This window comes from Pteronotus mesoamericanus, unplaced genomic scaffold (assembly GCF_021234165.1).
Source record: "Pteronotus mesoamericanus isolate MK-2021 breed Mesoamerican mustached bat unplaced genomic scaffold, CSHL_Meso_final contig_101, whole genome shotgun sequence".
NCBI classification, from domain to species: domain Eukaryota; kingdom Metazoa; phylum Chordata; class Mammalia; order Chiroptera; family Mormoopidae; genus Pteronotus; species Pteronotus mesoamericanus.
In genome coordinates this window covers 3,528,791-3,550,970 of record NW_026555001.1, presented here as the reverse complement: position 1 = coordinate 3,550,970, position 22,180 = coordinate 3,528,791, and the positions used below count along the sequence as shown (strand labels likewise).

Sequence of the window (22,180 nt, the reverse complement as noted above, 5' to 3'; positions counted from 1 at the left end):
CTGGGAATCGAACCTGTGACCTTTCACTTTGCAGGATGATGCCCAAACAACTGAGCCACACTGGTTAGGGCCAAAAGATGATTTTTTAAAGACATTTTTTAAAATTAAGCTTTCTTTTATTGAGATATAACTCACCATAAAATTCACCATTTTAAAGGGTATTATTCTGTAGTTTTACTACATTCACAAAGGAGGAAACTATCACTACTACGTAATTCCAGAATGCTTTCATCACTCCAAAATGAAATTCTATATCGTTGTCCTTTTGTATACATAGGGGATTGGTTCCAGACTTCCGAGGATACTAAACTAAGAGGATACTCAAGTCCCCTATATCAAATGGCATAGCAGTTCCATATAGGCTACAGCAGGGCACGCCAACACACTACTTCATTTGTGTGGATTCAGCATAGTGCTTGGCACGTGACAAATTCAACTTCTGCTTTCTAAAATTTATGGGATTCCTGCCCCCCCGAATATCTTCTATTGCAGTTGGTTGACTCTGTGGATGCAAAAACCACAGATACAAATGGCGGGCTGTACACATTAGTAGTTTTCTCTATCCTCCTGCACCAGGCAAGCACCAATCTACTTTCTGGCTCCACAGATTTGCCTATCCTGGACATTTCATATTCATGAGATCAAGTTATACGTAGACTTTTATGTCTGTTTTCTTTCACTTGGCTGTTCTCAGGGTTAACCCATGTTGTAGCGTGTATCGTTCTGTCTTTCCTGCCCAGTGCCTGTAACTGTCCATCTCTCTTATTACAGTTATCTGAGGGGTATGGAGCGGTATCACACTGTGGTTTTGATTTGCATTTCCCAAATGAGTAGTAATGTTAAGCATTTTTTTCCTATGCTTTTGACTACTTGTATATCTTTTTTGGAGAAATGTATTCAAATTCTTTGTCCACTTTTTGAATTGGGTTATCTTTTTTTATCATTGAGTTCTAAGAGCTCTTTATATATTCTGGATACTAATCAAATATATGATTATCAGCTATATGATGTGTAAATATTTTCTCCCATTCTGTCAGAAGTCTTTTCATTTTCTTGGGGATATCCTTTGAAACACAGACAATTTAAAGTCTGAGCAAGTCTAATTTATCTTTTTTCTTTTGTTGCTTATGCTTTAGGTGTCATATGTGAGTAACTATTACTTAACCCAAAGCACAGAGATTTACACCTACCATTTTCTCCTAAAATTTGTATCATTTTAGCTCTTAAGTTTAGGACTTTGATCCATATTGAGTCAATTTTTTAATGTGGTGTAAGATGGGAAGCAAATTCATTCTTTTGCATGTGGATATCCAAATGTTCCAGTGCCTGGGGTTGAACTCTTCTTTTCCCTACTGAATTGCCTTGGCATCTTTTTAATGAAACGTTAGGTTTTATTCATGGACTCTTAAGTCTATTCCATTGAATTATATATATCTATCCTTATGCCAGCACCACATTGTCTGATTATGGTTATTCTGTCATAAATTTCAAAGTTTTTGACATCTGAGACCTCCAACTCTGTCCTTTTTCAAGACTGTTTTGGTTATTCTGAGTTCAAATAATTCTAGCAATAATAATCCTTATCACATGGGAAAACACTAGAAAACCTTCCTGTTCCCTTACCTCCTTCTCCACCAAGCCCCAATGATTGCTACAAATTGACAACTGCTACCAAAAATTTCCTCTTCTATTGACTCAGTACATATATTTTTCCCTCCTTTCTAGCATGAAAAAGATTCCATATAGACTTTTAAAATCTAGAAGAGTTATTAGGTAAATGAAAAAAAATTAGGTTTCACAAAACTGTGGGCGTATATATGTAGAAGTATGCATGTACATATATGTGTACATATGTACAGTATATATTGTCTTATGTAGGTATGGCTTTTCTTATATAACATAAATGCTCCCTTGAAAAATATTTTAAAATGTTGCAAATGGAAAGCCTCCCATGTGCAATCTATACAATATGGTTATTCATACACCATACACTTTTACTAGCCCATGCACCACCTATGCATGAATTAGGAAAACAGTTCTCTCCCTGTGAGTAAATAACGCTTCATGCCGAGGTATGTGGCCTAAAATGTAGAGCATGGCTGGGTTTCAGCACCACACAGCCCTCAGCCTGGCATCCTAGTGGCAACTTCACAACTACCACAGGGCCTGGAGATGCTGGTGCCAACAGAGGCACAGAGTACAACTGGGGCATGTGCTACTGGGAAGATCTGAAAAGCCCTTTTTCCTCTGAAACCCACTGCAAACTGTGAAGCAGAACTGGCCTGAGGGAATCAACCTAAAGATATACCCGACAGAAATGAAAACCCAGCGTGAATTTTGGAAGGACACTACAGTGGCATGCTCAGTGGAGTTTCTGGGCAGGCTGGAAAGATGAGTTACCTGCCCTGCAGTGAGGATGCAGGAGAAGCAGCTGAGGTGTTTCACAGTCACTGAACACAAAGGAAGGAATGCCCAGAAATGTCTCAGTTTCTAGACACTGCCCAGAAAAATCTTTCCATATACGGGCACCTATGAATTACCTTCTGTTACCTAAATTTTTAACTAAATTAGCTTCATCTCCAAAATATGTGTCAAAGATTATCGGTTGTCACCACCTTTACTAATATTTCTCTCTATTCTGAGCCACCATCGTCTCTTGGCAGAACTATTACAATAGCTTCCCGATTATTCTTCCTCCTTCTCTTTTGCCACCTTACAATTGAGCCTCTACTTTTAACCACATCAACAAAGTCCCATTATTCCCCTACTATGTACAGGGTTTTTCAACGGCACTGGGAGTCACAATTTCAAGTTCCAGGTCTGTCCCAACTACACCCATGCAGGCTCGCCCAGCCGTGTCCAGACTCAGATGAGATGCTGCATCACAGGGAATGGGACTGACCTCTCTAGCAGCCGACCAAGGGTTGTGCTGATACCTGCCCAAGTTAGGTTGATGCCCCAAGGGGTAAACTTTAACCAATAAGAAACAGGAGATGGGACTGTTCCAAGAGGAGGTTAAGTTTCACAAGGCCTGGCTAGGAGACAGATCACACGACTGTACAGCATATCCAGTTTCCCTGCAAGGTTCAGGCCCACCTGGTAATGTCTTTCCTCTTTCCTTGCCTCACCTCGTTTCTCCTTTATTCTTGCTGCTTTCGGTTTGTACCACTCATCAAAACCCTAGCACCTAGATGATGCCTCCAGCTTTCTAACAAACAGGTCCAAAAACCTACAAGGTAGGTAAAATGCACCTTCTCTGTATAACACCTAAAGCTTTCCCCTATAATCGCACAGATTCTGGAGTCAGACAGATAATAGTTTGTGCCCTCTGACAAAGATTTTTCACCTCTCTGAGCCTTGTTTTCCTTATCTGTAAAAAGAGAATTATAATAATAGAATATACCTCGCAGGGTTGTTCTGAGCATTAACTGAGATCATCAATGTAAATGATGCCAGACACATGGAAAACACTCAATAAGATAGCCGTTATTATGGTTATGTCTTATTTATCCCTCTATTTCTAGTGCTTAACCACAGGTGTGCTTGATGCCTGATATGTTTACAACAATACAGTTCCCCTCTATTTTAAAAATGCCTAATAGGTGGTACAGACCAAGAGATTTATAGGGCCTCAATACAAAAGATTGAGGAGTCTGTAAGAACAAATTAAATATATACATAAATGCTTCCTGGAAAATGTTCTTTCATTGTAAAATTAAATTTAAGTTTATTTTACCTTTTTTCTAACTTATCAGGAATAAAAAATCGTTAGAAGTACAGATGTAGTCACCATTAAGCATAAGATATATTCCTGAAAAAGTGTGTACAAATCAGATTTCTGTAAATCAAATCGTATTTCACATGTATACAGAAAAAAAAATCACTCTTTAAATGACTTCAACGGAGAATGCTGTGTTAAATTGTTTTGTAAAATGAAGACTTCTTGACATTCACTGGTTATGTTAATTTAAAATTTTGTTAGGTTTTTATAAAGAAGGAGACAATCAAGACTCCCAGTCAAGATGAAGGCATAGAGAGATACACTTTGCCTCCTCACACAACCAAAAGAAGGACAACAAATTTAAAAACAAAAAATAACCAGAACTGCCAGAAAATTGAATTTGGGAGCCCGACAACCAAGGAGCTAAAGAAGAAACATTCATCCAGACTGGTAGGAAGGGTGGAGATAGGCAGCTGGGGTAGAGAGGGTATGAGGCAAGGCAGAGAGTGGAGGATTGGACGGGTGAGGTGGTAGCTGGTAGACCAGGTGGTCTCATATTTGCATGTGGATAACCTGGGAGGAACAGCTGGGAAGCAAGACAGAATGCGCAATCCAGGATTCCAGTGTGGGAAAAAGAAGGCCTCAAAGCCTCTGGCTGTAAAAGCCTGTGGGGGTTGCAGCAGCAGAACTCCCAGCCTCACAGGAGAGTTCACTGGAGAGATCCACAGGGCCCTGGAATGTACACAAACCCACACACCTGGCAATCAGCACCAGAAGGGCCCAATTTGCTTGTGGGTAGCAGGGGAAGTGACTGAAAGGCCCCGAGAGCCAAGCAAGCAACATTGTTTCCTCTCAGACCCCTCCCCAACATTCAGCGACACAACGCAGCAGCCTGGGTTGCTCTGCCCTGGTGAATACCTAAGGCTCCACCTCTTCCAATGTATCAAGCCCACTGAAATGAAGAAATATGGTCCAAATGAAATAACAGATCAAAGCTCCAAAAATAGAACTAAGCGGTGTACAGATAGCCAACCTATCAGATGCACAGTTCAAAACACTGGTAATCAGGATGCTCACAGAAATGGTTGAGTATGGTCATAAAATGGAGGAAAAAGTGAAGGTTATGCAAAGTGAAATAAAGAAAAATATACAGGGAACCAACAGCAAAGGGAAGGAAACCAAGACTCAGATCAACGATTGGTAGCAGAAGGAAGAAATAAACATTCAACCAGAACAGAATGAAGAAATATGAATTCAAAAAAATGAGGAGAGGATTAGGAACCTTTGGGACAACTTTAAATTTTCCAACATCCGAATCATTGGGGTGCCCAAAGAGAAGAATAAGAAATTGAAAACTTATTGGAAAAAATAATGAAGGCAGACTTCCCCAATCTGGCCAAGGAAATAGACTTCCAGGAGGTCCAAGAAGCTCAGAGAATCCCAAAGAAGTTGGATCCAAAGAAGCACACACACCAAGGCACGTCATAGTTACATTAGCCAAAAGTAAAGATAAGAAGAGAATCTGAAAAGCAGCAAGAGAAAAGGAGACAGTTACCTATAAAGGAGTACCCATAAGACTATCAGCTGACTTCTCAAAAGAAACCTTGCAGGCTAGGAGGGGTTGGAAAGAAGTATTCAAAGTCATGAAAGACAAGGACCTACATCCAAGATTACTCTATCAAGCAAAGCTATCATTTAGAGTGGAAGGGCAACTAAAGTGCTTCCCAGAAAAGGTAAAGTTAAAGGAGTTCATCATCAGCAAGCTCTTATTATATGAAATATTAAAGGGACTAATCTAAGGAAAAGAAGATAAAAAATTATGAACAGTAAAATGACAACAAACTCACAACTATCAACAACTGAACCTAAAAAAAAAAACCCCAAAATAAAAACAAACTAAGCAACAACTAGAACAGGAACAGAATCACAGAAATGGAGATCAGAGGGGAGAAGGAGGGGGAAGTATGGGGGGAAAGGTACAGGGAACAAGAAGCATAAATAGTAGGTAGAAAATAGACAAGGAGAGGTTAAGAACAGTATAGGAAATGGGGAAGCCAAAGAACTTATATGTATGATCCATGGACATGAACTGAAGTGGGGAATGCTGGTGGGAGGGAGTTGCAGGGTGGAGGGGAATAAAGGGAAGGAAAAAAATGGGACAACTGTAATAGCATCATCAATAAAATATAAATATATTAAAAAAGGAGGAAACAATGTATTAAATAAATAAATGAATATATTAAATAAATATATGGATCATTATAGCTATGATGTTTATTTTCTCTAGTGAAGCAAACAAACCAAATAGAAACAAGAAGGTTCCTTTATAACCAGTGTTAAACAGGAAGATTCTCCCAAAATAAAACCATAAATGATCAGTTATATGTACATATATATGCAGTCTTTTGTAGATACATATGTGCATATGACTTCTACACATATGTAAAACCCATATAGAAAAAAGAGAAAGAAAATGCATCAGAATGCTAATAATGATTATATCTGTATGGTAGTTGAAAGGTGACTGTTGCTTTTTTTATGCTTTCCTTTATTTTCAAAATTTCTGCAGTGCACGCGTTACTTTTTTAGAATTTAATTTTTATTGTATTTTTTCCCATTATCAAGTAGTCCCCTTATACTCCCGTCCCCCCAAGAATCACCACACTGCTGTCCATGTCCATAAGTCCTTTTCCCTTTTGCTCAATCTCTCCATCCCCTCGCCACCTCCCCCTGCTAGCAGTCATCTGCTCTCCATCTGAGTCTGCCACCATTTTCCTTGTTAGTTCAGTTTGTTCATTAGATTCCACATATGAGTGAAATCATGGTATTTGTCTTTCTCTAACTGGCTTATTTCACAGCATAATGTTCTTCAGGTCCATCCATACTGTTGCAAAGGGTAAAATTTTCCTCTTTTTTTTTTTTTTACATCCAAGTAGTATTCCATTGTGTAGATGTCCCAGAGCTGTTTTATCCACTCATTTATCAATGGACACTTGGGCTGCTTCCATATCTTGGCAACTATAAATAACGCTGCAATGGACATAGGGGTGCTTATGTTCTTTTGAATTAGTGTTTTGGGTTCCTTTGGATATATTCCCACAAGTGGGATCGCTGGGTCAAAGGGCAGATCTATTTTTAATTTTTTGAGTTATCTCCATACTGCTTTCCACAGAGGCTGCACCAGTCTGCACTCCCACCAACAGTGCAAAAGGGTTCCCCTTTCTCCACATCCTTGCCAGCCCTTGTTGTTTGATTTATTGATAATAGCCATTCTGACAGGTGTAAGATGATATCTCATTATGGTTTTAATTTGCATTTCTCTGATGATATAGTGATGTTGTGCACCTTTGCATATGTCTATTGGCCACCTGTATGTCTTCTTCAGAGTAGTGTCTATTCATGTCTTTTGTCTATTTTTTAATTGGGTTGTTTGGTTTTTTTGGTGTTGAGTTTTTAAGTTCTTTATAAATTTTGGATATTAACCCCGTATCAGATGTATCAGCAAATATGTTCTCCCATTCTGTGCACTGTTTTTTTATGTTGTTGATGATTTTCTTTGCTGTGCAAATACTTTTTAGTTTGACATGGTCCCATTTGTTTATTTCTTTTCTTTTGTTTCCCTTGCCTGGGGAGATATATCTGACAAAATATAGCTATGAGCAATGTCCGAGATTTTGCTGCCTATGTTTTCTTCTATGATTTTTATGTTTGGGTCTAACATGTAAGTCTTTGATCCATTTTGAATTCGTTCTTGTGTGTGGTGTAAGACGGTGGTCTAATATCATTTTTCTGCATGTATCTGTCCAATTTTCCCAACACCATTAATTGAATAAATTATCTTTGGCCCATGGTATGTGCTTGCTTCCTCTGTCGCATATTAATTGACTATAAAGGTGTGGGTTTGTTTCTGAGCTCTCTACTCTGTTCCATTGATCTCTGCATCTGTTTTTATGCCAATATCAGCCTGTTTTGATTACTATGGCCTTGTAGTATAGTTTGATACTAGGTAGCGGGATTCCTCTAACTTTGTTCATCTTTCTCAAGATTGCTGTTGCTATGCAGGGCCTTTTGTAGTTCCGTATACATTTTTGAAGTATTTTTCCTAGTTCTGTGAAATACATCATTAGAATCTTGACAGGAATTGCACTGAATCTATAGATTGCTTTGTGTAGTATGGATATTTTAAAGATGTTAATTCTTCCTATCCATGAAACACCATAAGTGCTTCCATTTGTTTGATTCTTCTTCAATTTCTTTCTTCAGTGTCTTATAATTTTTCAAGGACAGATCTTTTACATCTTTGGTTAGCTTTATTCTTAGGTGTTTTATTCTTTTTGTAGCAATTGTGAATGGGATTGTTTTCTTGATTTCCCTTTCTGTTAGTTCATGATTGACATATAAAAATGCAACTGATTTCTGGATATTAATTTTGTATCCCACTACTTTGCTGAATTCATTTATCAGTTCTTGTAGTTTCTTGGTGGAATCTTTGGGGTTCTCTATGTACCATATCATGTCATCTAAAAATAATGAGTTTTACTTCTTCCTTTCCAATTTGGATGCATTTTATTTCTTGTCTGATTGCTGTGGCTAGAACTTCTAGTACTGTGTTGAATAAGAAAGGTAAAAGATCTCTGTCTTGTTCCTGATCTTTAGGAGAACATTTGTAGGTTTTGCCCATTGAATATGACACTGGCAGTGGGTTTGTCATATATGGCCTTTATTATGTTTAGGTATGTTCCCTCTAATCCCACTTTGCTGAGAGTTTATATCATAAATGGGTGCTGGATTTCATCAAATGTTTTTTCTGCATCTACTGATATGACTATGTGGTTTCTATCCTTCACTTTGTTTATGTGGTGAATCACATTTATTAATTTGTGAATGTTTTACCACCTTGCATTCCCAGAATAAATCCCACTTGATTATGGTGTATGATCTGTTTGATTCACTGCTATATTTGTTGAGGATTTTAGTATTTATGTTCATCAGGGACATTGGCCTATAATTTTCTTTCTTTGTAGTGTATCTGGTTTTGGAATTAGGATAATGCTGGCCTTGTAAAATGAGTTTGGGAGTCTTCCTTCCTCTTGAATTTTGTGAAATAGTTTGAGAAGGAGAGGTGTTAGTTCTTCCTGGAATGTTTGGTAAAATTCACCTGCAAAGCTATCCAATCTAGGGCTTTGTTTTTTGGGAGGTATTTTTTGTTTTGTTTTTGTTTTTTTAATAGTTTCAATTTCATTAGGTGTAATCTATCTATTCATATTCTCTGATTCTTCCTGATTTAGTTTTGGAAGATTGTATGTTTCTAGGAATTTATCCATTTCGTCCAGGTTGTCCAGTTTGGTGGCATATAGCTGTTCATATTTTCTTACAATCCTTTGTATTCTTTGGTATCAGTTATTTCTCCTCTTTAATTTCTCATTGTATTTACTTGGGTCCTTTCTCTCTTTTTCTTGATGAGTCTGGTTAAAGGTTTTCCAATCTTGTTTATCTTTTTTTTATTACTGCTTCAATTTCACCAGCTGCTATCAGTCTGTTAAGGCTTTCTGTTTCTTCTTCATTCAGTGTTGAAGGTTATATTTTTCTAGAAATTTGTCCATTTCACCTAGGTTTTCAAATTTCTTGGCATATAATTGTTCACAGTAATTTCATACAACCCTTTGTATTTCTGTGGTATCAGTTGTTATTTCTCCTCATTCATTTCTGAAATTATTTATCTGGGTCCTCTCCCTTTTTTCCTTGATGAGTCTGCTTAAGGCTTGTCGATTTTGCTTATCTTTTCAAAGAACCAGCTTCTGGAATTGTTGATCCTTTGAATTGTTCTTTGAGCCTCTATATTATTCAATTCTGCTCTGATCTTGATTATTTCCTTCCTTCTACTTGCTTTGGGCTTTGCTTGTTGTTGTTTTTCCAGTTCTTGAAGATGTAGGGTTAGGTCATTTGTTTGAAATGTTTCTATCTTTTTTAGGTAGGCCTGTACTGCTATGAACTTCCCTCTGTCCCACAGGTTTTCAACTGTTGCGTGTTCATTTTCATTTGTTTCCAGAAACTTTCTGATTTCTTCTTTGATCTCATTATTGATTCATTCGTTGTTTAGTAGCATGCTATTCAGTCTTCATGAGTTTGAATGTTTTTGAGTTTCTTCCCTTGAGGTTGGTTTCTAGTTCCAAGCCCTGTGGTCTGAGAAAATGCTCGTGATGATTTCCATTTTTTTGAATTTGTTGAGGTTTGTTTTGTGTCCTATCATGGGTCTATCTTTGAAAATGTTCCATGTGCATTTGAAAAGAATATGTATTTTGCTTCTTTGAGATGAAAAGTTTGGGATATGTCAGTTAAATCCATTTGATCTAATGTGTCATTCAATTCCACAATATCTTTGTTGATGTTTCGTTTGGAAGATCTATCCATTGTTGACAGTGGGGTGTTAAAATCCCCTAATATCTGTGTGTTGCAGTCTATATCTGTGTGTTGCAGTCTATATCTTTCTTGAAGTCCTTCAAGATTTTCCTTATATATTTGGGTGCACCTATGTTGGGTGCATATAGGTTAACAATGTTTATGTCTTCTTGATGGATTCTTCTTTTGTATGATGAAGTGTCCTTCTGGATCTTTTTATGGCCTTTGTTCTGAAATCTATTTTGTCTGATATAAGTATTGCTACTCCAGCTTTGCTTTCTTGTCCATTTGCTTGGAATATGTTTTTCCATCCCTTTACTTTCAGTCCGTACAGGTCCTTTGTCCTGAGGTGGGTCTCTTGTAGGCAGCATATGTGTGGGTCATGTTTTCTTATCCCTTCAGCTACCCTATGTCTTTTCATTGGAGCATTTAATTCATTTACATTTAAAGTTATTATTGATACTTACTAATTTTTTCCCTTGGTACCTCTGTTCCTCTCTTTCTCACTCTTCTTCTTCATCTTCGTAAAGCAGTCCCTTTAACATACCTTGCAGTGCTGGTTTGGTGGAGATGTATTCTTTTAGCCTTCTTTTATCTGGGAAACTCCTTATTTTGCCTTCCATTTTAATTGAAAGCCTTGGTGGGTAGAGCAGTCTTGATTGCAGGCCTTTCCTTTTCATTACTTGGAATATTTCTTGCCATTCTCTTCCAGCTTGTAGTGTTTCTGTTGGGAAGTCAGCTGCTAGCCATATCAGGGCTCCCTTGTATGTTACCATCTCTTTCTCCCTTGCTGCTTTTAGGACTCTTTCTTTGTCTTTGGTATTTGCCATTTTACTTATGATGTGTCTTGGAGTGGGCCTCATTGGGTTCCTCTTGAATGGGATCCTCTGTGCTTCCTGGATCTGTGTGATTTTTTCTCTCCTCCAATCAGGGAAGTTTTCCATCATTACTTTTTCAAACAGGTTTTCTATCTCTTGCTCCTCTTCTTCTCCTTCTGGTATCCCTATTATATGGATATTATTACATTTCAGGTTGTCCTGCATTTCCTTAAAGGCCTCTTCATTCTTTTTGAATCTTTTTTTCATTGTCTTGCTCTTTCTGGGAGCTTTTTTCTGCCTTTTCCTCTCCTCCAGCTTGCTGATTCGATCCTCTGCTTCATCTAGTCTGCTTTTGATTCCTTCTACTGTGCTCTTTGATTCAGAAATTGTATTCTTCATTTCTTCTTGCCTCTTATTGATAGTTTCTATGTCCTTTTTCATGCTGATATAGTTTGCAGGAAGTTCTCATAGTTTCCTGTAATTCTCTCTGAGCTCACTGAGCTCATTGAGCTTCCTTAGAACCATTGTTTTGAACTCAATATCTGATCGTTTACTTGCCTCTATTTCATTTAGTTCTCTTTGTGGGGATTCCTCCTTTCCCTTCAATTGGGGGTGTGTGTCTTTGTCTTCCCATCATTTGTGAGACTCTTCTTTTTTTGCTTCTGCTTCTTAAATTGATCTGTCTTGACTTCTTGACTTTGTGGTGTGAACTTCTATGGTAGAAGACAGCTGTTTTTTTTCTTCCTCGATCTGCTTCTGATGATGTCAGATGTTTATCCCATCTGACCTTAGGCAGACTGTTTGAGACTTCCAGGAATCTACCGTCTGTGGCTGTCTCCTTCAGTTGTTTCAATCTTGTTTATCTTTTCAAAGAACCAGCCCTTGAATTCATTGATCTCTTGTGTCATTTTTTTTAGACTCTATTTCATTTATTTCTACTTTGATCTTTAGTATTTTTTTCTTTCTGCTCACCTTGGGCTTTGTTTTTTGTTGTTTCAAGTTCTTTTAGGTGTGAAGTTAGGTTGTTTATTTGAGCTTTTTCTTGCTTTTTTTTGTTTTGTTTTGTTTTGTTTTTGAGATAAGCCTGTAATGCTATGAGTTTCCGTCTTAGGATTACTTTTCCAGTGTCCCACAGATTTTGGATAGTTGTGCCTTCATTTTCATTTGTTTCAAGGTATCTTGTGATTTCTTCCTTGATCTCGTTGTTTAATAACATGGTATTTAGCTTCCATGTCTTTGTTTTTCAGTGTTCTTCTTGTGGTTGATTTCTGGTTTCATAGAATTATGGTCAGAGAAGATGTTTGATATGATTTCAGTCTTCTAAATTTATTGAGACTTTTTTTGCATCCTAGCATTTGGTCTGTCCTAGAAAACATTCCATGTGTAGTGCATGTGTTACTTTTTAAAAAGTTTCAAAAAAATCTTTTTAAATAAATGAAACATTCTTTTCTGATATTTCAGTTTTGTTAAAAAGTTGGAAAAGTTACCAGGTTTCACTCTTTGAAAACCCTTTCACAGAGAACATTTCTTTGTTCATCCTAAACTAATGGCTTGAAAAAAACCCCAATAATGATGTTTCTGGCAATCAGTTCTATGATCTCTATCATTCCTGATGGTTAAGCCACATTCCTACTTCTGTGACTCAACTGACGGTACACAGATATTGCTCCACTTCCTGTAAATGCATAAGGTAAACACTGTGTCCTCAGTCATAGTTAGGCAATGCTCCTCAGCAGAATTTCAGATGGCTGTCTTACAGGAAGATGCACAATTTTCCAGGCAAGAGGTGGCAGCCTTGAGGATTCCGCTTGCCATGGAGTGACTGTGCCTTTCACTATACTACAGTATACTGACTTTCAATTAGAGACTTATCATATAGTTATGAAACACTTTGTGTAGCTAACTAGAAAGCTTGTGTTTCTAGAAAATTCTTCATTCTGCAAGTAATGTATTAAGGTCTAGCTTCTTTTCTTTTCTATCCTTGCCAGTCTTTTTTTTTTAAGGCACATGTCAAAAACCTTTATTTTAGAAGGCATAATGATACAGGATAACAATAACATCATGGTGTTTCTCCTAAGAATCATGAAAAAACATGTTATTAGTTTATATTCTTAAATCCAACAAATATATTGGGTATGGCCCACTATCTTTAGAGTTCTGAATCACAAAGTTTCTGGACAGTAATCATATTGTAAAAAAAAAAAAAGACTCAGTATTTAACCTCACCCATTTTAATGCTTTGTTTGTTTCATCACCTTTCAATGGAGTATATTTATAGCAATAATTCAGCACACTGATACCCAGAGCCCATAGCATCCAACAGAAAGACATATTATGATACTAAGAGCCATTTTGCTTTCAGCTCAACATCACTATTCATCAGAGAAATGCAAATCAAAATCAGAGTAAGTTACCACTTCACACCCATTAGGATGACTATTATAAAAACAAAAATAACAGAAAATAACAAGTGTTGGCAAGAATGTAAAAACAATGGAACTTCTGTGTATTGCTGATGGGAGTACAAAATGGTGCTGCCACTATGCAATACAGTTAAACATTCCTTGAAAAGTTAAACGTAGAGCGAGGACTCCAACAGATATTTGTACACCAAAGTTCACTGAAGCATTATTCACAATAGCTAAAAAGAAACGATCTAAATGTCTACTAACAGATAAATAAATAAACAAAATGTCATATATACATACAATGGAATATTATGCAGTCTTATAAGAAAATGAAATTCTGACACGTTACAATATGGCTCAACCTTAAAAAAATTATGCTAAGTGAAATAATCCAAACACCAAAGGACAAACATTGTATGATTCCACTTATATGAGTTACCTAGAAAAGGCAAATTCATAGAGACAGAGAGTAGAACACTGGTTACCAGGTGCTAGGGGAAGGAAGTGATGGGAACTTACTGTTTAATCGGTACAAAGCTTTTGGTTTGGGATAATGAAAAAGTTCTCAAAATAGATAGTGGTGATGACTGCACAACACTGTGAATGTAAATGCTTTATGCCACTGAATTACATACTTAAAAATCGTTAAAATGGTAAATTTTAATAAAGAAATCATTGACAGCTTAAACAAAAATAATAACAATATAGTATGGGTTTACAACATACATAAAAGCAAAATGTTTAACCTCACAAAGACTGGGAAGAGAAAAATGGAAGTAGCTATTGCCAGGTTATACTTTAAGTGAAGTGGTACAATATTACTTGAGGGTAGACTGTGATGTTAAAGTTATAGACTATAAACTCTAAAGCAATCATTGAAATAGAAAACAAAGAGTTATAGCTAATAAGCCAACAATGAGATAGAACACAATCGTAAAATATCAAGAGTGAAAATGTTGCTTGATCCAAGGATTTTTCCTTTAAAGAAACTCTTGCTAAAATGCTACACATATTTTTTTATCATTTAGTGAAAGGTCAGTTATTAAACCTATTCATAAATAAAATTAAATCAGAGAAAATAAATGGCAAAAGCACTTACTGCCCAGACCGGTGATGTAAAGCCCAGAATTGCAGCCTTAGCTCCATCAGCAACATAAGGAATAATATTTTCTCCCAGACGTGTATCTCTGAACAAGGCTCTAAGGATATTTAAAGCATGAACCTAGAATAAATAGTTCAAAATTAGTTGTGGGTTAAAGACAGCAGTAATTCTAAATATGTACATACCTAATAGCATAGCCTCAAAACAAAACAAAACAAAATTACCAAATTACAAGAAGAAACAGACAAATGAAATACCGTATTTGGCCGTGTGTAACGCGTTCCCGTGTATAATGTGCACCCATGTTTTTGGCCCAAACTTTCAGAAAAGAAATTTTTTCATTTTAATTTTTTAATTGTTATTTATTTACTTATATTTAGAAACAAAACAGATTATCATTTTCCCAGGGCATTATTTTGCATATGGACATTGTTACTGCTTTCTAGAGCTACATTTTAAATGCATAAGCATAAATAAAAGAATTAAAAACACAGATAGATACAGAATTAGCACTACCCATGTATAATACACACCCTAATTTCTCCCTTAAAAATTTGGGCAAAACAGTGCACATTATACATGGCAAATACAGTAGATTTTAATAAAACACACCTAATAATTGATAAATCAATTTTTGCATAGTAAATTTGAACAATGAAATAAAAAGAAGCTTGATCCAACAGACATATGTAGAGTCCTGCATCTAACGGAGGTAACACACTCTTTTCATGAAACGTTCATTTTTACCTAATTAATTAATTAATTCTTAGAGAGAGGGTAAGGAAGGGAGGGAGGGAGAGAAACATTAATCAGATGCCTCTTGTACCTGCCCCAACCAGGGTCCAGGCCTGCAAGCCAGGCTTCTGACCTGACTGGGAATCAAACAGGCAACCTTTTGCTTTGTTGGACAACGCCCACCAACTACATCCATCAGGGTGAAACGTTCATTTTTTTAAAATGGCCTCAAACCTAGCCACAAATAAAGCCTCAAAATATACCAAATAATAAGCTACAGTTTATGCTCTAATCACAGTGGAAATGAGTTGGAAATAAATTTTCTTGAAGTACTTTCAAAACTGACATTTTAAAACACTGTTCCAAGAAGAAAAATTTTAATATTTAGAACTGGACAAAATGTAGCTGCTACACCATCAACACTTGTGGGATACACATTAAGCAAAACAAAAAAATTAATAAACACTTGTGTTGAAAAAGAAAGACTGAAAATGAATATGCTAAGTGTCTGATTAAGACAAAAGAAATAGAACATTAAACTCAAAATAGAGAAAGAAAATCAAAGAGAGCAGACAATTTGAAAACAGCAATGATACAACTAAGAAGCATTAACAAAACTAAAAGCTGATTCTTTCTAATACAAACCTCTGACAAGGCTAACGAAGAAAAGAGAGAATAAAAATAAGCAATATCATAAATACCAAAGAGGACATGATTATAGATACAGCAGAGAATAAAACAATAATAATGCTATGAATAATAATGCCTTAATCAATTGGAAAAATAAAAGCAAAACAAACAATTTCCTAGAAAAGAGAATTTGTCAAAACAAATTCAAGGAGAAACTGAAAAGCTAGATAGGTTATTTCTATCATATAAAGAAAAATCAATAGTTAAAAATCCTACCCACAGACCAAAAAGGGGAAGAAAAACCCCCAACAAAATAACCACAACAATGAAAAACTATGTACTCGCATTATTTTATGGATGAATTCTACCAAATATTCAAAGAATAGGTAATCTCAATCTTGTATAAACTGTTAGAGAAAATTCCCAAATTTATTTTATCAATCTAGTACAGCCTGTCTATCAAAATAAGGCAAGGACAACTACTTTGGGAAAATGGTAGTAACTATGAAAGCTGAATATACACATACCTAATAACCACTCCCGGATATCTACTCAGAAGAAATGTACATGTATCATTTACCATTAGATAAGCACAAGAATGTTCTTAAAAGTACTATTCTTAGTAACCTGCCCCCCAAAACAGAAACTACCCAAGTGTTTATTAATAGAAGAATGGATAAATTGTATAACATTAAATAGCAATGAAAATGAAATAATTACAACATGGATGGATATTATAAACACAATGTTGGTTAAAAGAATCCTTATCAAAAGAGTACATAATGTACAGTTCTATTTATATAAAAATTCCAAAAAACAGGTAAACCTAAAATTAAAGTGTTACAGTTAGGCCAGTGGTTACCCTTTGGGAAAAGGTGATAATCGGAAAGGGGCATGAGGAGGCTTTTGGATGCTAAAATGTTCTGTTTCTTGCTGGCTACACAAGTGTGTTCATTTTATAAACCTTTACTGAGGTACACATATGATTTGCACATGTCTTTGAATGTATATTTCAATAATAAATTTTACATAAAAAATAAGGAGGTAACAGCATAAAAAAATCATATTCCAATCTCACTTCTACAGTGAAAATGTGCAAAAATAATTTTTAGAAAAATTTTAAGTGAATCTAGCAACATGTAAAAAAAAAACCAATCATATCAACATTGGAGGCTCATTCTCTGTATGCCAAGAATGTATTATATTAAAAAGTCACTATAACTCATGATATTTTCAAGAAAATATTTATCTCAAAAGATGCTTGAAGGCATTCAATAAAATTCAACTCATTTATAATGAGATACAAGACAGATTAAAATCCAGCAAATATCAGGAACAACCTAAGGATGCCTGCTATTTCTATACAAAGCTGTACTACAATTTCCAGACGGAAGAATGAGATAACAAAAATGTTTTAAAGATTAAGAATTAGAAAGGTAAAACATAGTTAGCATTATTTACTGAGGATATAATCACCTACAAAGAAGATTCAAGAGAATTTACAGACAAGTCATTAGTTACATTACAACAAGTCACCATGTCACACCGAGCAGAAAGGCAAGACTGTGTACGAGGGAACTCTGTTCAGAAATTAAAATAAACTTGGAAACAGGACTCATGGATGTGACATCAGTGTGGTGATTGCAGGAGGGTGGAGGGATAAGAGAGTTAAATGGTAATGGAAAAAATACAATAAAAATTAAAAAATAAACAAACGTGGCTCTTACTAACCTTAAAAAGTAATGTTATTTAATAAACCTAAACTATAAAATAAGTGTCTATCATATCATTGATGTAAAAAAAAAGGTCATGAGAAATGAAAAAAATGCATAAGAATGATTTTATTTAGTGGTTGTAGCTGAGGAAGAAGGAAGGGGAATGGGATGGGGAAGAATCCACAATGTATATAATTGCATCTGCAATGTTTTAGTTCTTAAACTTGGAATTGGTTTCATGGATGTTCATTATTCATTGGGCTTTTTTTTACTAAAGATTTTACTTATTTATATTTTAGAGATACGGGAAGGGAGGATGAAAGAGAGGGAGAGAAAAAAAGCATCAATGTATGAGAGAAACCTTGATTGGCTGCCTCTAGCTCATACCCCAACCAGGGACTAAACCTGCAACCCAGGCATGTACCCTAACAGGGGATACAACCAGGGACCTTCTCCTTTGCAGGATGACGTCCAGTTGACTGAGACACTCCAGTCAGGGCTTACTGGACTTTTTTATATGCTGAAATATTTCACAAATACGCAATAAATATAATTAAGAAATAAACCATGGTAGGGGAGAAGGAAAGCAAATCATCAATCAACACCTAGAGACTGGTCAGAGACAAATTTAAATATTTTATTAATTTAATAATAATGCTGCCCTGGCTGGTGTGGCTAAGTGGATTGAGCGCTGGCCTGCAAACCAAAGGGTCACCAGTTCAATTCCCAATCAGGGCACATGCCTCGGTTGCGGGCCGGGTCCCCAGCAGGCGGCGTGGGAGAGGCAACCACACACTGATGTTTTTTCTCCCTCTCTTTCTCCCTCCCATCCCTCTCTAAAATTAAATAAATAAAATCTTTAAAAGAAAAAAATCGTCACTATAATGCCATTAATGATCTTGAAGTGGAATAGGGCAATAATTATTCAGTACTCTTTAAAACCAAACTCTGTTATTTTTAGATGTTTTTATACAAAAAATAGTACTTTCTAAAAGTGATAGTTTAGGAAAACAGAAGCAGTTATATTTTTTGCATTTTATTGGAAAATATCTTAAAATGCTCATTTCTGAAAGGTGATTAATAAAACTATAGGTACTTATTGCACATTTCAGCTTTCAGACTGTTCCCTGACAGTGCAGGTCTCCCACAGATGAGTATGAATGTCCTACTATGAAGCATTTGCCAAAAAAGCCTAGACAGGAAGTATCTGACAGGCATTTACTATGGTGGGGTGGGGAGGGGTGGGGTGGAGAAGAGCTGTGAGGGGCACTTACCCCAACTTCATACACTCATGTACACACATACTTAACCAAACTCTAGCAGTGACTACTAAAGGGACTAAGTGTTAGCTAAAATTAAAATCTGAATATACCAAAAGTCAGACATTACATTTTAGGGATTCAACTGCTCAATTACAAAATGTAGATCAACTTGAAGCAGCCCACATGAAATTTTAAAGTGATAGCACACTCATTTTCAAATTTTGAAATTCAATAGTAAGTATTACAAAATATCTACTAAGTTGGATGTTTTCACCAGAGTTTAAAAGTAAGTAGTTCATTTTGGTCAATACATATCAATTAAAGCAATAGTTTCTTTCGTGGACAGGAAAGACCAAAATGAAATAAAACAACCAAAAAAACTGATTCAGTTTCAAATCCTGTCCTATCTTCAAGAGTTCTGTCTTTGGTGGATATAGAAGAACTCTTTGTTTTCTTCTTTTTAAGTACACAAAGACTTAAAACCACTGCCTTCCTAGCAGTGTTTGTGTAATTTCTAGTATTACCTGGGGGACAGTACTCAGTGAGTCATCAGTAGGCAAAGCCAGAGAAATTAACTCTTTCATTGTTGTTTTCAACAAATCCATTTTGCCTTTCTTAGGTTCAGATGCCAACAGTGCCTAGGGAAAACAAAGCAAATATTAACAAGGGTCTTATCTTGCTACTTCCCAGAATCAATCTCAAAATGCAATACCCCTTTTATAAAATCATGTGGTGTCAATCAAGTTCATTAAGCCATGTGGCTTTGAGCAAATAGTTTAATCTCTTCATTTCCCAGAGTCTTCACCTGTAAAATTAGGGAAAGGTGGTATCATGGAATCTTTAAGGTCACTTCTAGTTTGCTTGTTAATTATATCATTCTAAGAGGTTGAGAATGGCTCCTGTTGACAACTCTTTTATGATCATAATTAGGTCGCAGGTTTCAAATAAACTAAGCAAGTCAGTTTGAGTAACAAATTTACCCAACAAGAAAATACTCTTTACTTAAAAACAACAATAAAACACTGGGATTAAATTTAAGAATTTGGAGAGTCACTGGAGATGCATCAATTATTTAACTTTTCACAAAAGAATTTCTATCTGGAGGACTATCAAACTGTATGTAGCATTGACAACTCCATGGGACAAAAGAAAAAATACTACAAATTTGAAAGAGGTCCTACATTTGAATTTTCAAGGGCTGCTTATTTACTTTGTGTCTAACTTTTGCCAATGTTCAATGGACATCAAACTAGGATATCAAACCACTTGAGGCAATAAAAAAGAATGAAGTACTGACACATGCTACAACTTGGATAAACCTTGAAAACATAAGTGAGGCCCTGGCTGGGTAACTCAGTTGGTTAGAGAATAACCTGTATATGCCAAGGTTGCAGGTTCGATCCTCAGTCAGGGTACATACAACAATCCACCGAAGTGCATAACTAATTGGAACAACAAATCAATGTTTCTCTCTCTCTCTCTCTTTCTCTCTCTCTCTTAAAAGATCAATAAATAGCCCTGGATAGCATGGCTAAGTGGATTGAGCACCATCCTGCAAACCAAAGGGTCGCCAGTTATATTCCCAGTCAGGGCACATGCCTAGGTTGCAGGCCAGGTCCCAGGGTTCGGGGTGTGCAAGAGGCAACTACACATTGATGTTTCCCTCTCCTTCTCCCTCTCTTTCTCTAAAAATAAATAATTAAAGTCTTTAAAAAAATTGTTAAGATGGTTAAAATCATGTTAAAAAAATCTAAATTAAAAGAAATCTTAAAGAAAACGTCACACTAAGTGAAAGAAGACAGACACAAAAGGTCACATGTTATATGATTCCATTTATATTAAATGCCCAGAATAGGCATATCTGCAGAGACAGAAAATAGATTAGTGGTTTTGTAGGGCTGTGAGTAACACTGGTATTTCATTTAGTATGCAGCTACTGGCTCCCATGAGTGAAAAGTTTCAAGTGACTCAGTTTCTTTTGAAGCATTTACAATCCATAAAAGAGTTGAAAGGGAAGATATACATGTAAAATATGTTTAAGAGAGAAATTTCTCACAGTATTTTTATGCTCAGAAAATATATCTACTATTTTTTCATGACCATTCAGAAAAAATTGTATCAGTCTACACAAAAAGAAAGCTCCTTAACTAAGGAGGTAGTTTATTCTTCACAGCTAACACTGAGCAGAGGTTTCCACCAGAACAAGAATATAACTTTATTGCTAAGTTATGCTAAGGGAAATGGGGCCTCTCTGAGCAGATTTTTCTAATAATTTAGATTTTATTAAACTAAAATAAATAAGAAAGCTATATGCAATATATCAAAATGTCTTCTGGGAACCATGGCTTCCCCCTCCAACAGCTGTGTGTATGCAGCATGGCACTTTTCCCAAGGAAAGGCTAATAAAGTGCATGTCCTGATCACTATGACCAATATTTAGTACTACTTGGGGATCAGAGGTGGAATGAGCACATAGCACAAACATGCAACGAGACCTTGCTATTGCATTAATATTTGTCCTCAGACAGATGACTGAGGAAAAACTACACCAGGTCAGAACAAATTACAGATAGGAAAATAAACCACAATGACCCAGAATGGGTCAGAGCAGAGAGGGAGTGATTTCTGGAAGTCACCAAAATCTATCCAGGACAACTACTTCGATGGTCTTTGAATCAAATCAATGACCTCTGTTGCCCATAATCATGTAAAAAAAAAAAAATCATCACTTTGGGAATTTGAGAGAAGAATAAGAAGGAGAAAGAAAAAAATGTAGGGGCACTAAAAAACAGAAACTTCATTTCACTTATTTTCATTGCTTTATTATACCACCCCCATTCCTGAATTTTTCTTACTGAATATTAAACAAAGACCTTTTCAGGTCAGAAATGTGTATAGATGATTAATCTATATTAATCATTATTAATTAATATATCACTATATTAATTAATATACACATCTATACAGATGGTTAATCAAGCTCTCACAGATGTTCTATACCACTGCCAATATTACTATTGTGAGGACTTCCGTTTTTAATCTTTGGATTTATGAAAGTGATGGTCTCTTAATTTCAACATTGTGCAAATAAAATATTTTCCTATCCAATAGTAATATCTGCGTGTACTGATAGGGAGCAACCTTTAACATATTGGGTTGGCCAAAAAGTTCATTTTTTTCTGGTAAGATGGCTCTAGTAGTGCTTAGTTGTCTCTAACTTCATTTGAAATGATTTTGTTAGATTGTATTGTGACAGCTGTCATGTCAGCGTGCATTTAAAAAAAAACTTATCAAAATTGGTGGATTTTTGTGTAGCCATTTTAATATTGAAGATGGAAGAAAATACCAACATTTTCAGCATAATATGCTTTATTATTTCAAGAAAGGTAA

At 35.9% G+C, this 22,180-nt stretch overlaps 1 protein-coding gene across 1 annotated transcript in view; it reads right to left on the bottom strand.

The window, feature by feature from the left end:
- The window catches only part of THADA (THADA armadillo repeat containing), a 300,884-nt gene that overhangs the window by 203,628 nt on the left and 75,076 nt on the right, over positions 1-22,180 (bottom strand). The window contains exons 24-25 of the mRNA XM_054567244.1: positions 19,315-19,428; positions 14,446-14,568 (exon numbers count right to left, since the gene is read on the bottom strand). Coding sequence (XP_054423219.1) covers positions 14,446-14,568; positions 19,315-19,428 — 237 coding nt within the window. The remainder of the gene's footprint in view (positions 1-14,445; positions 14,569-19,314; positions 19,429-22,180) is intronic.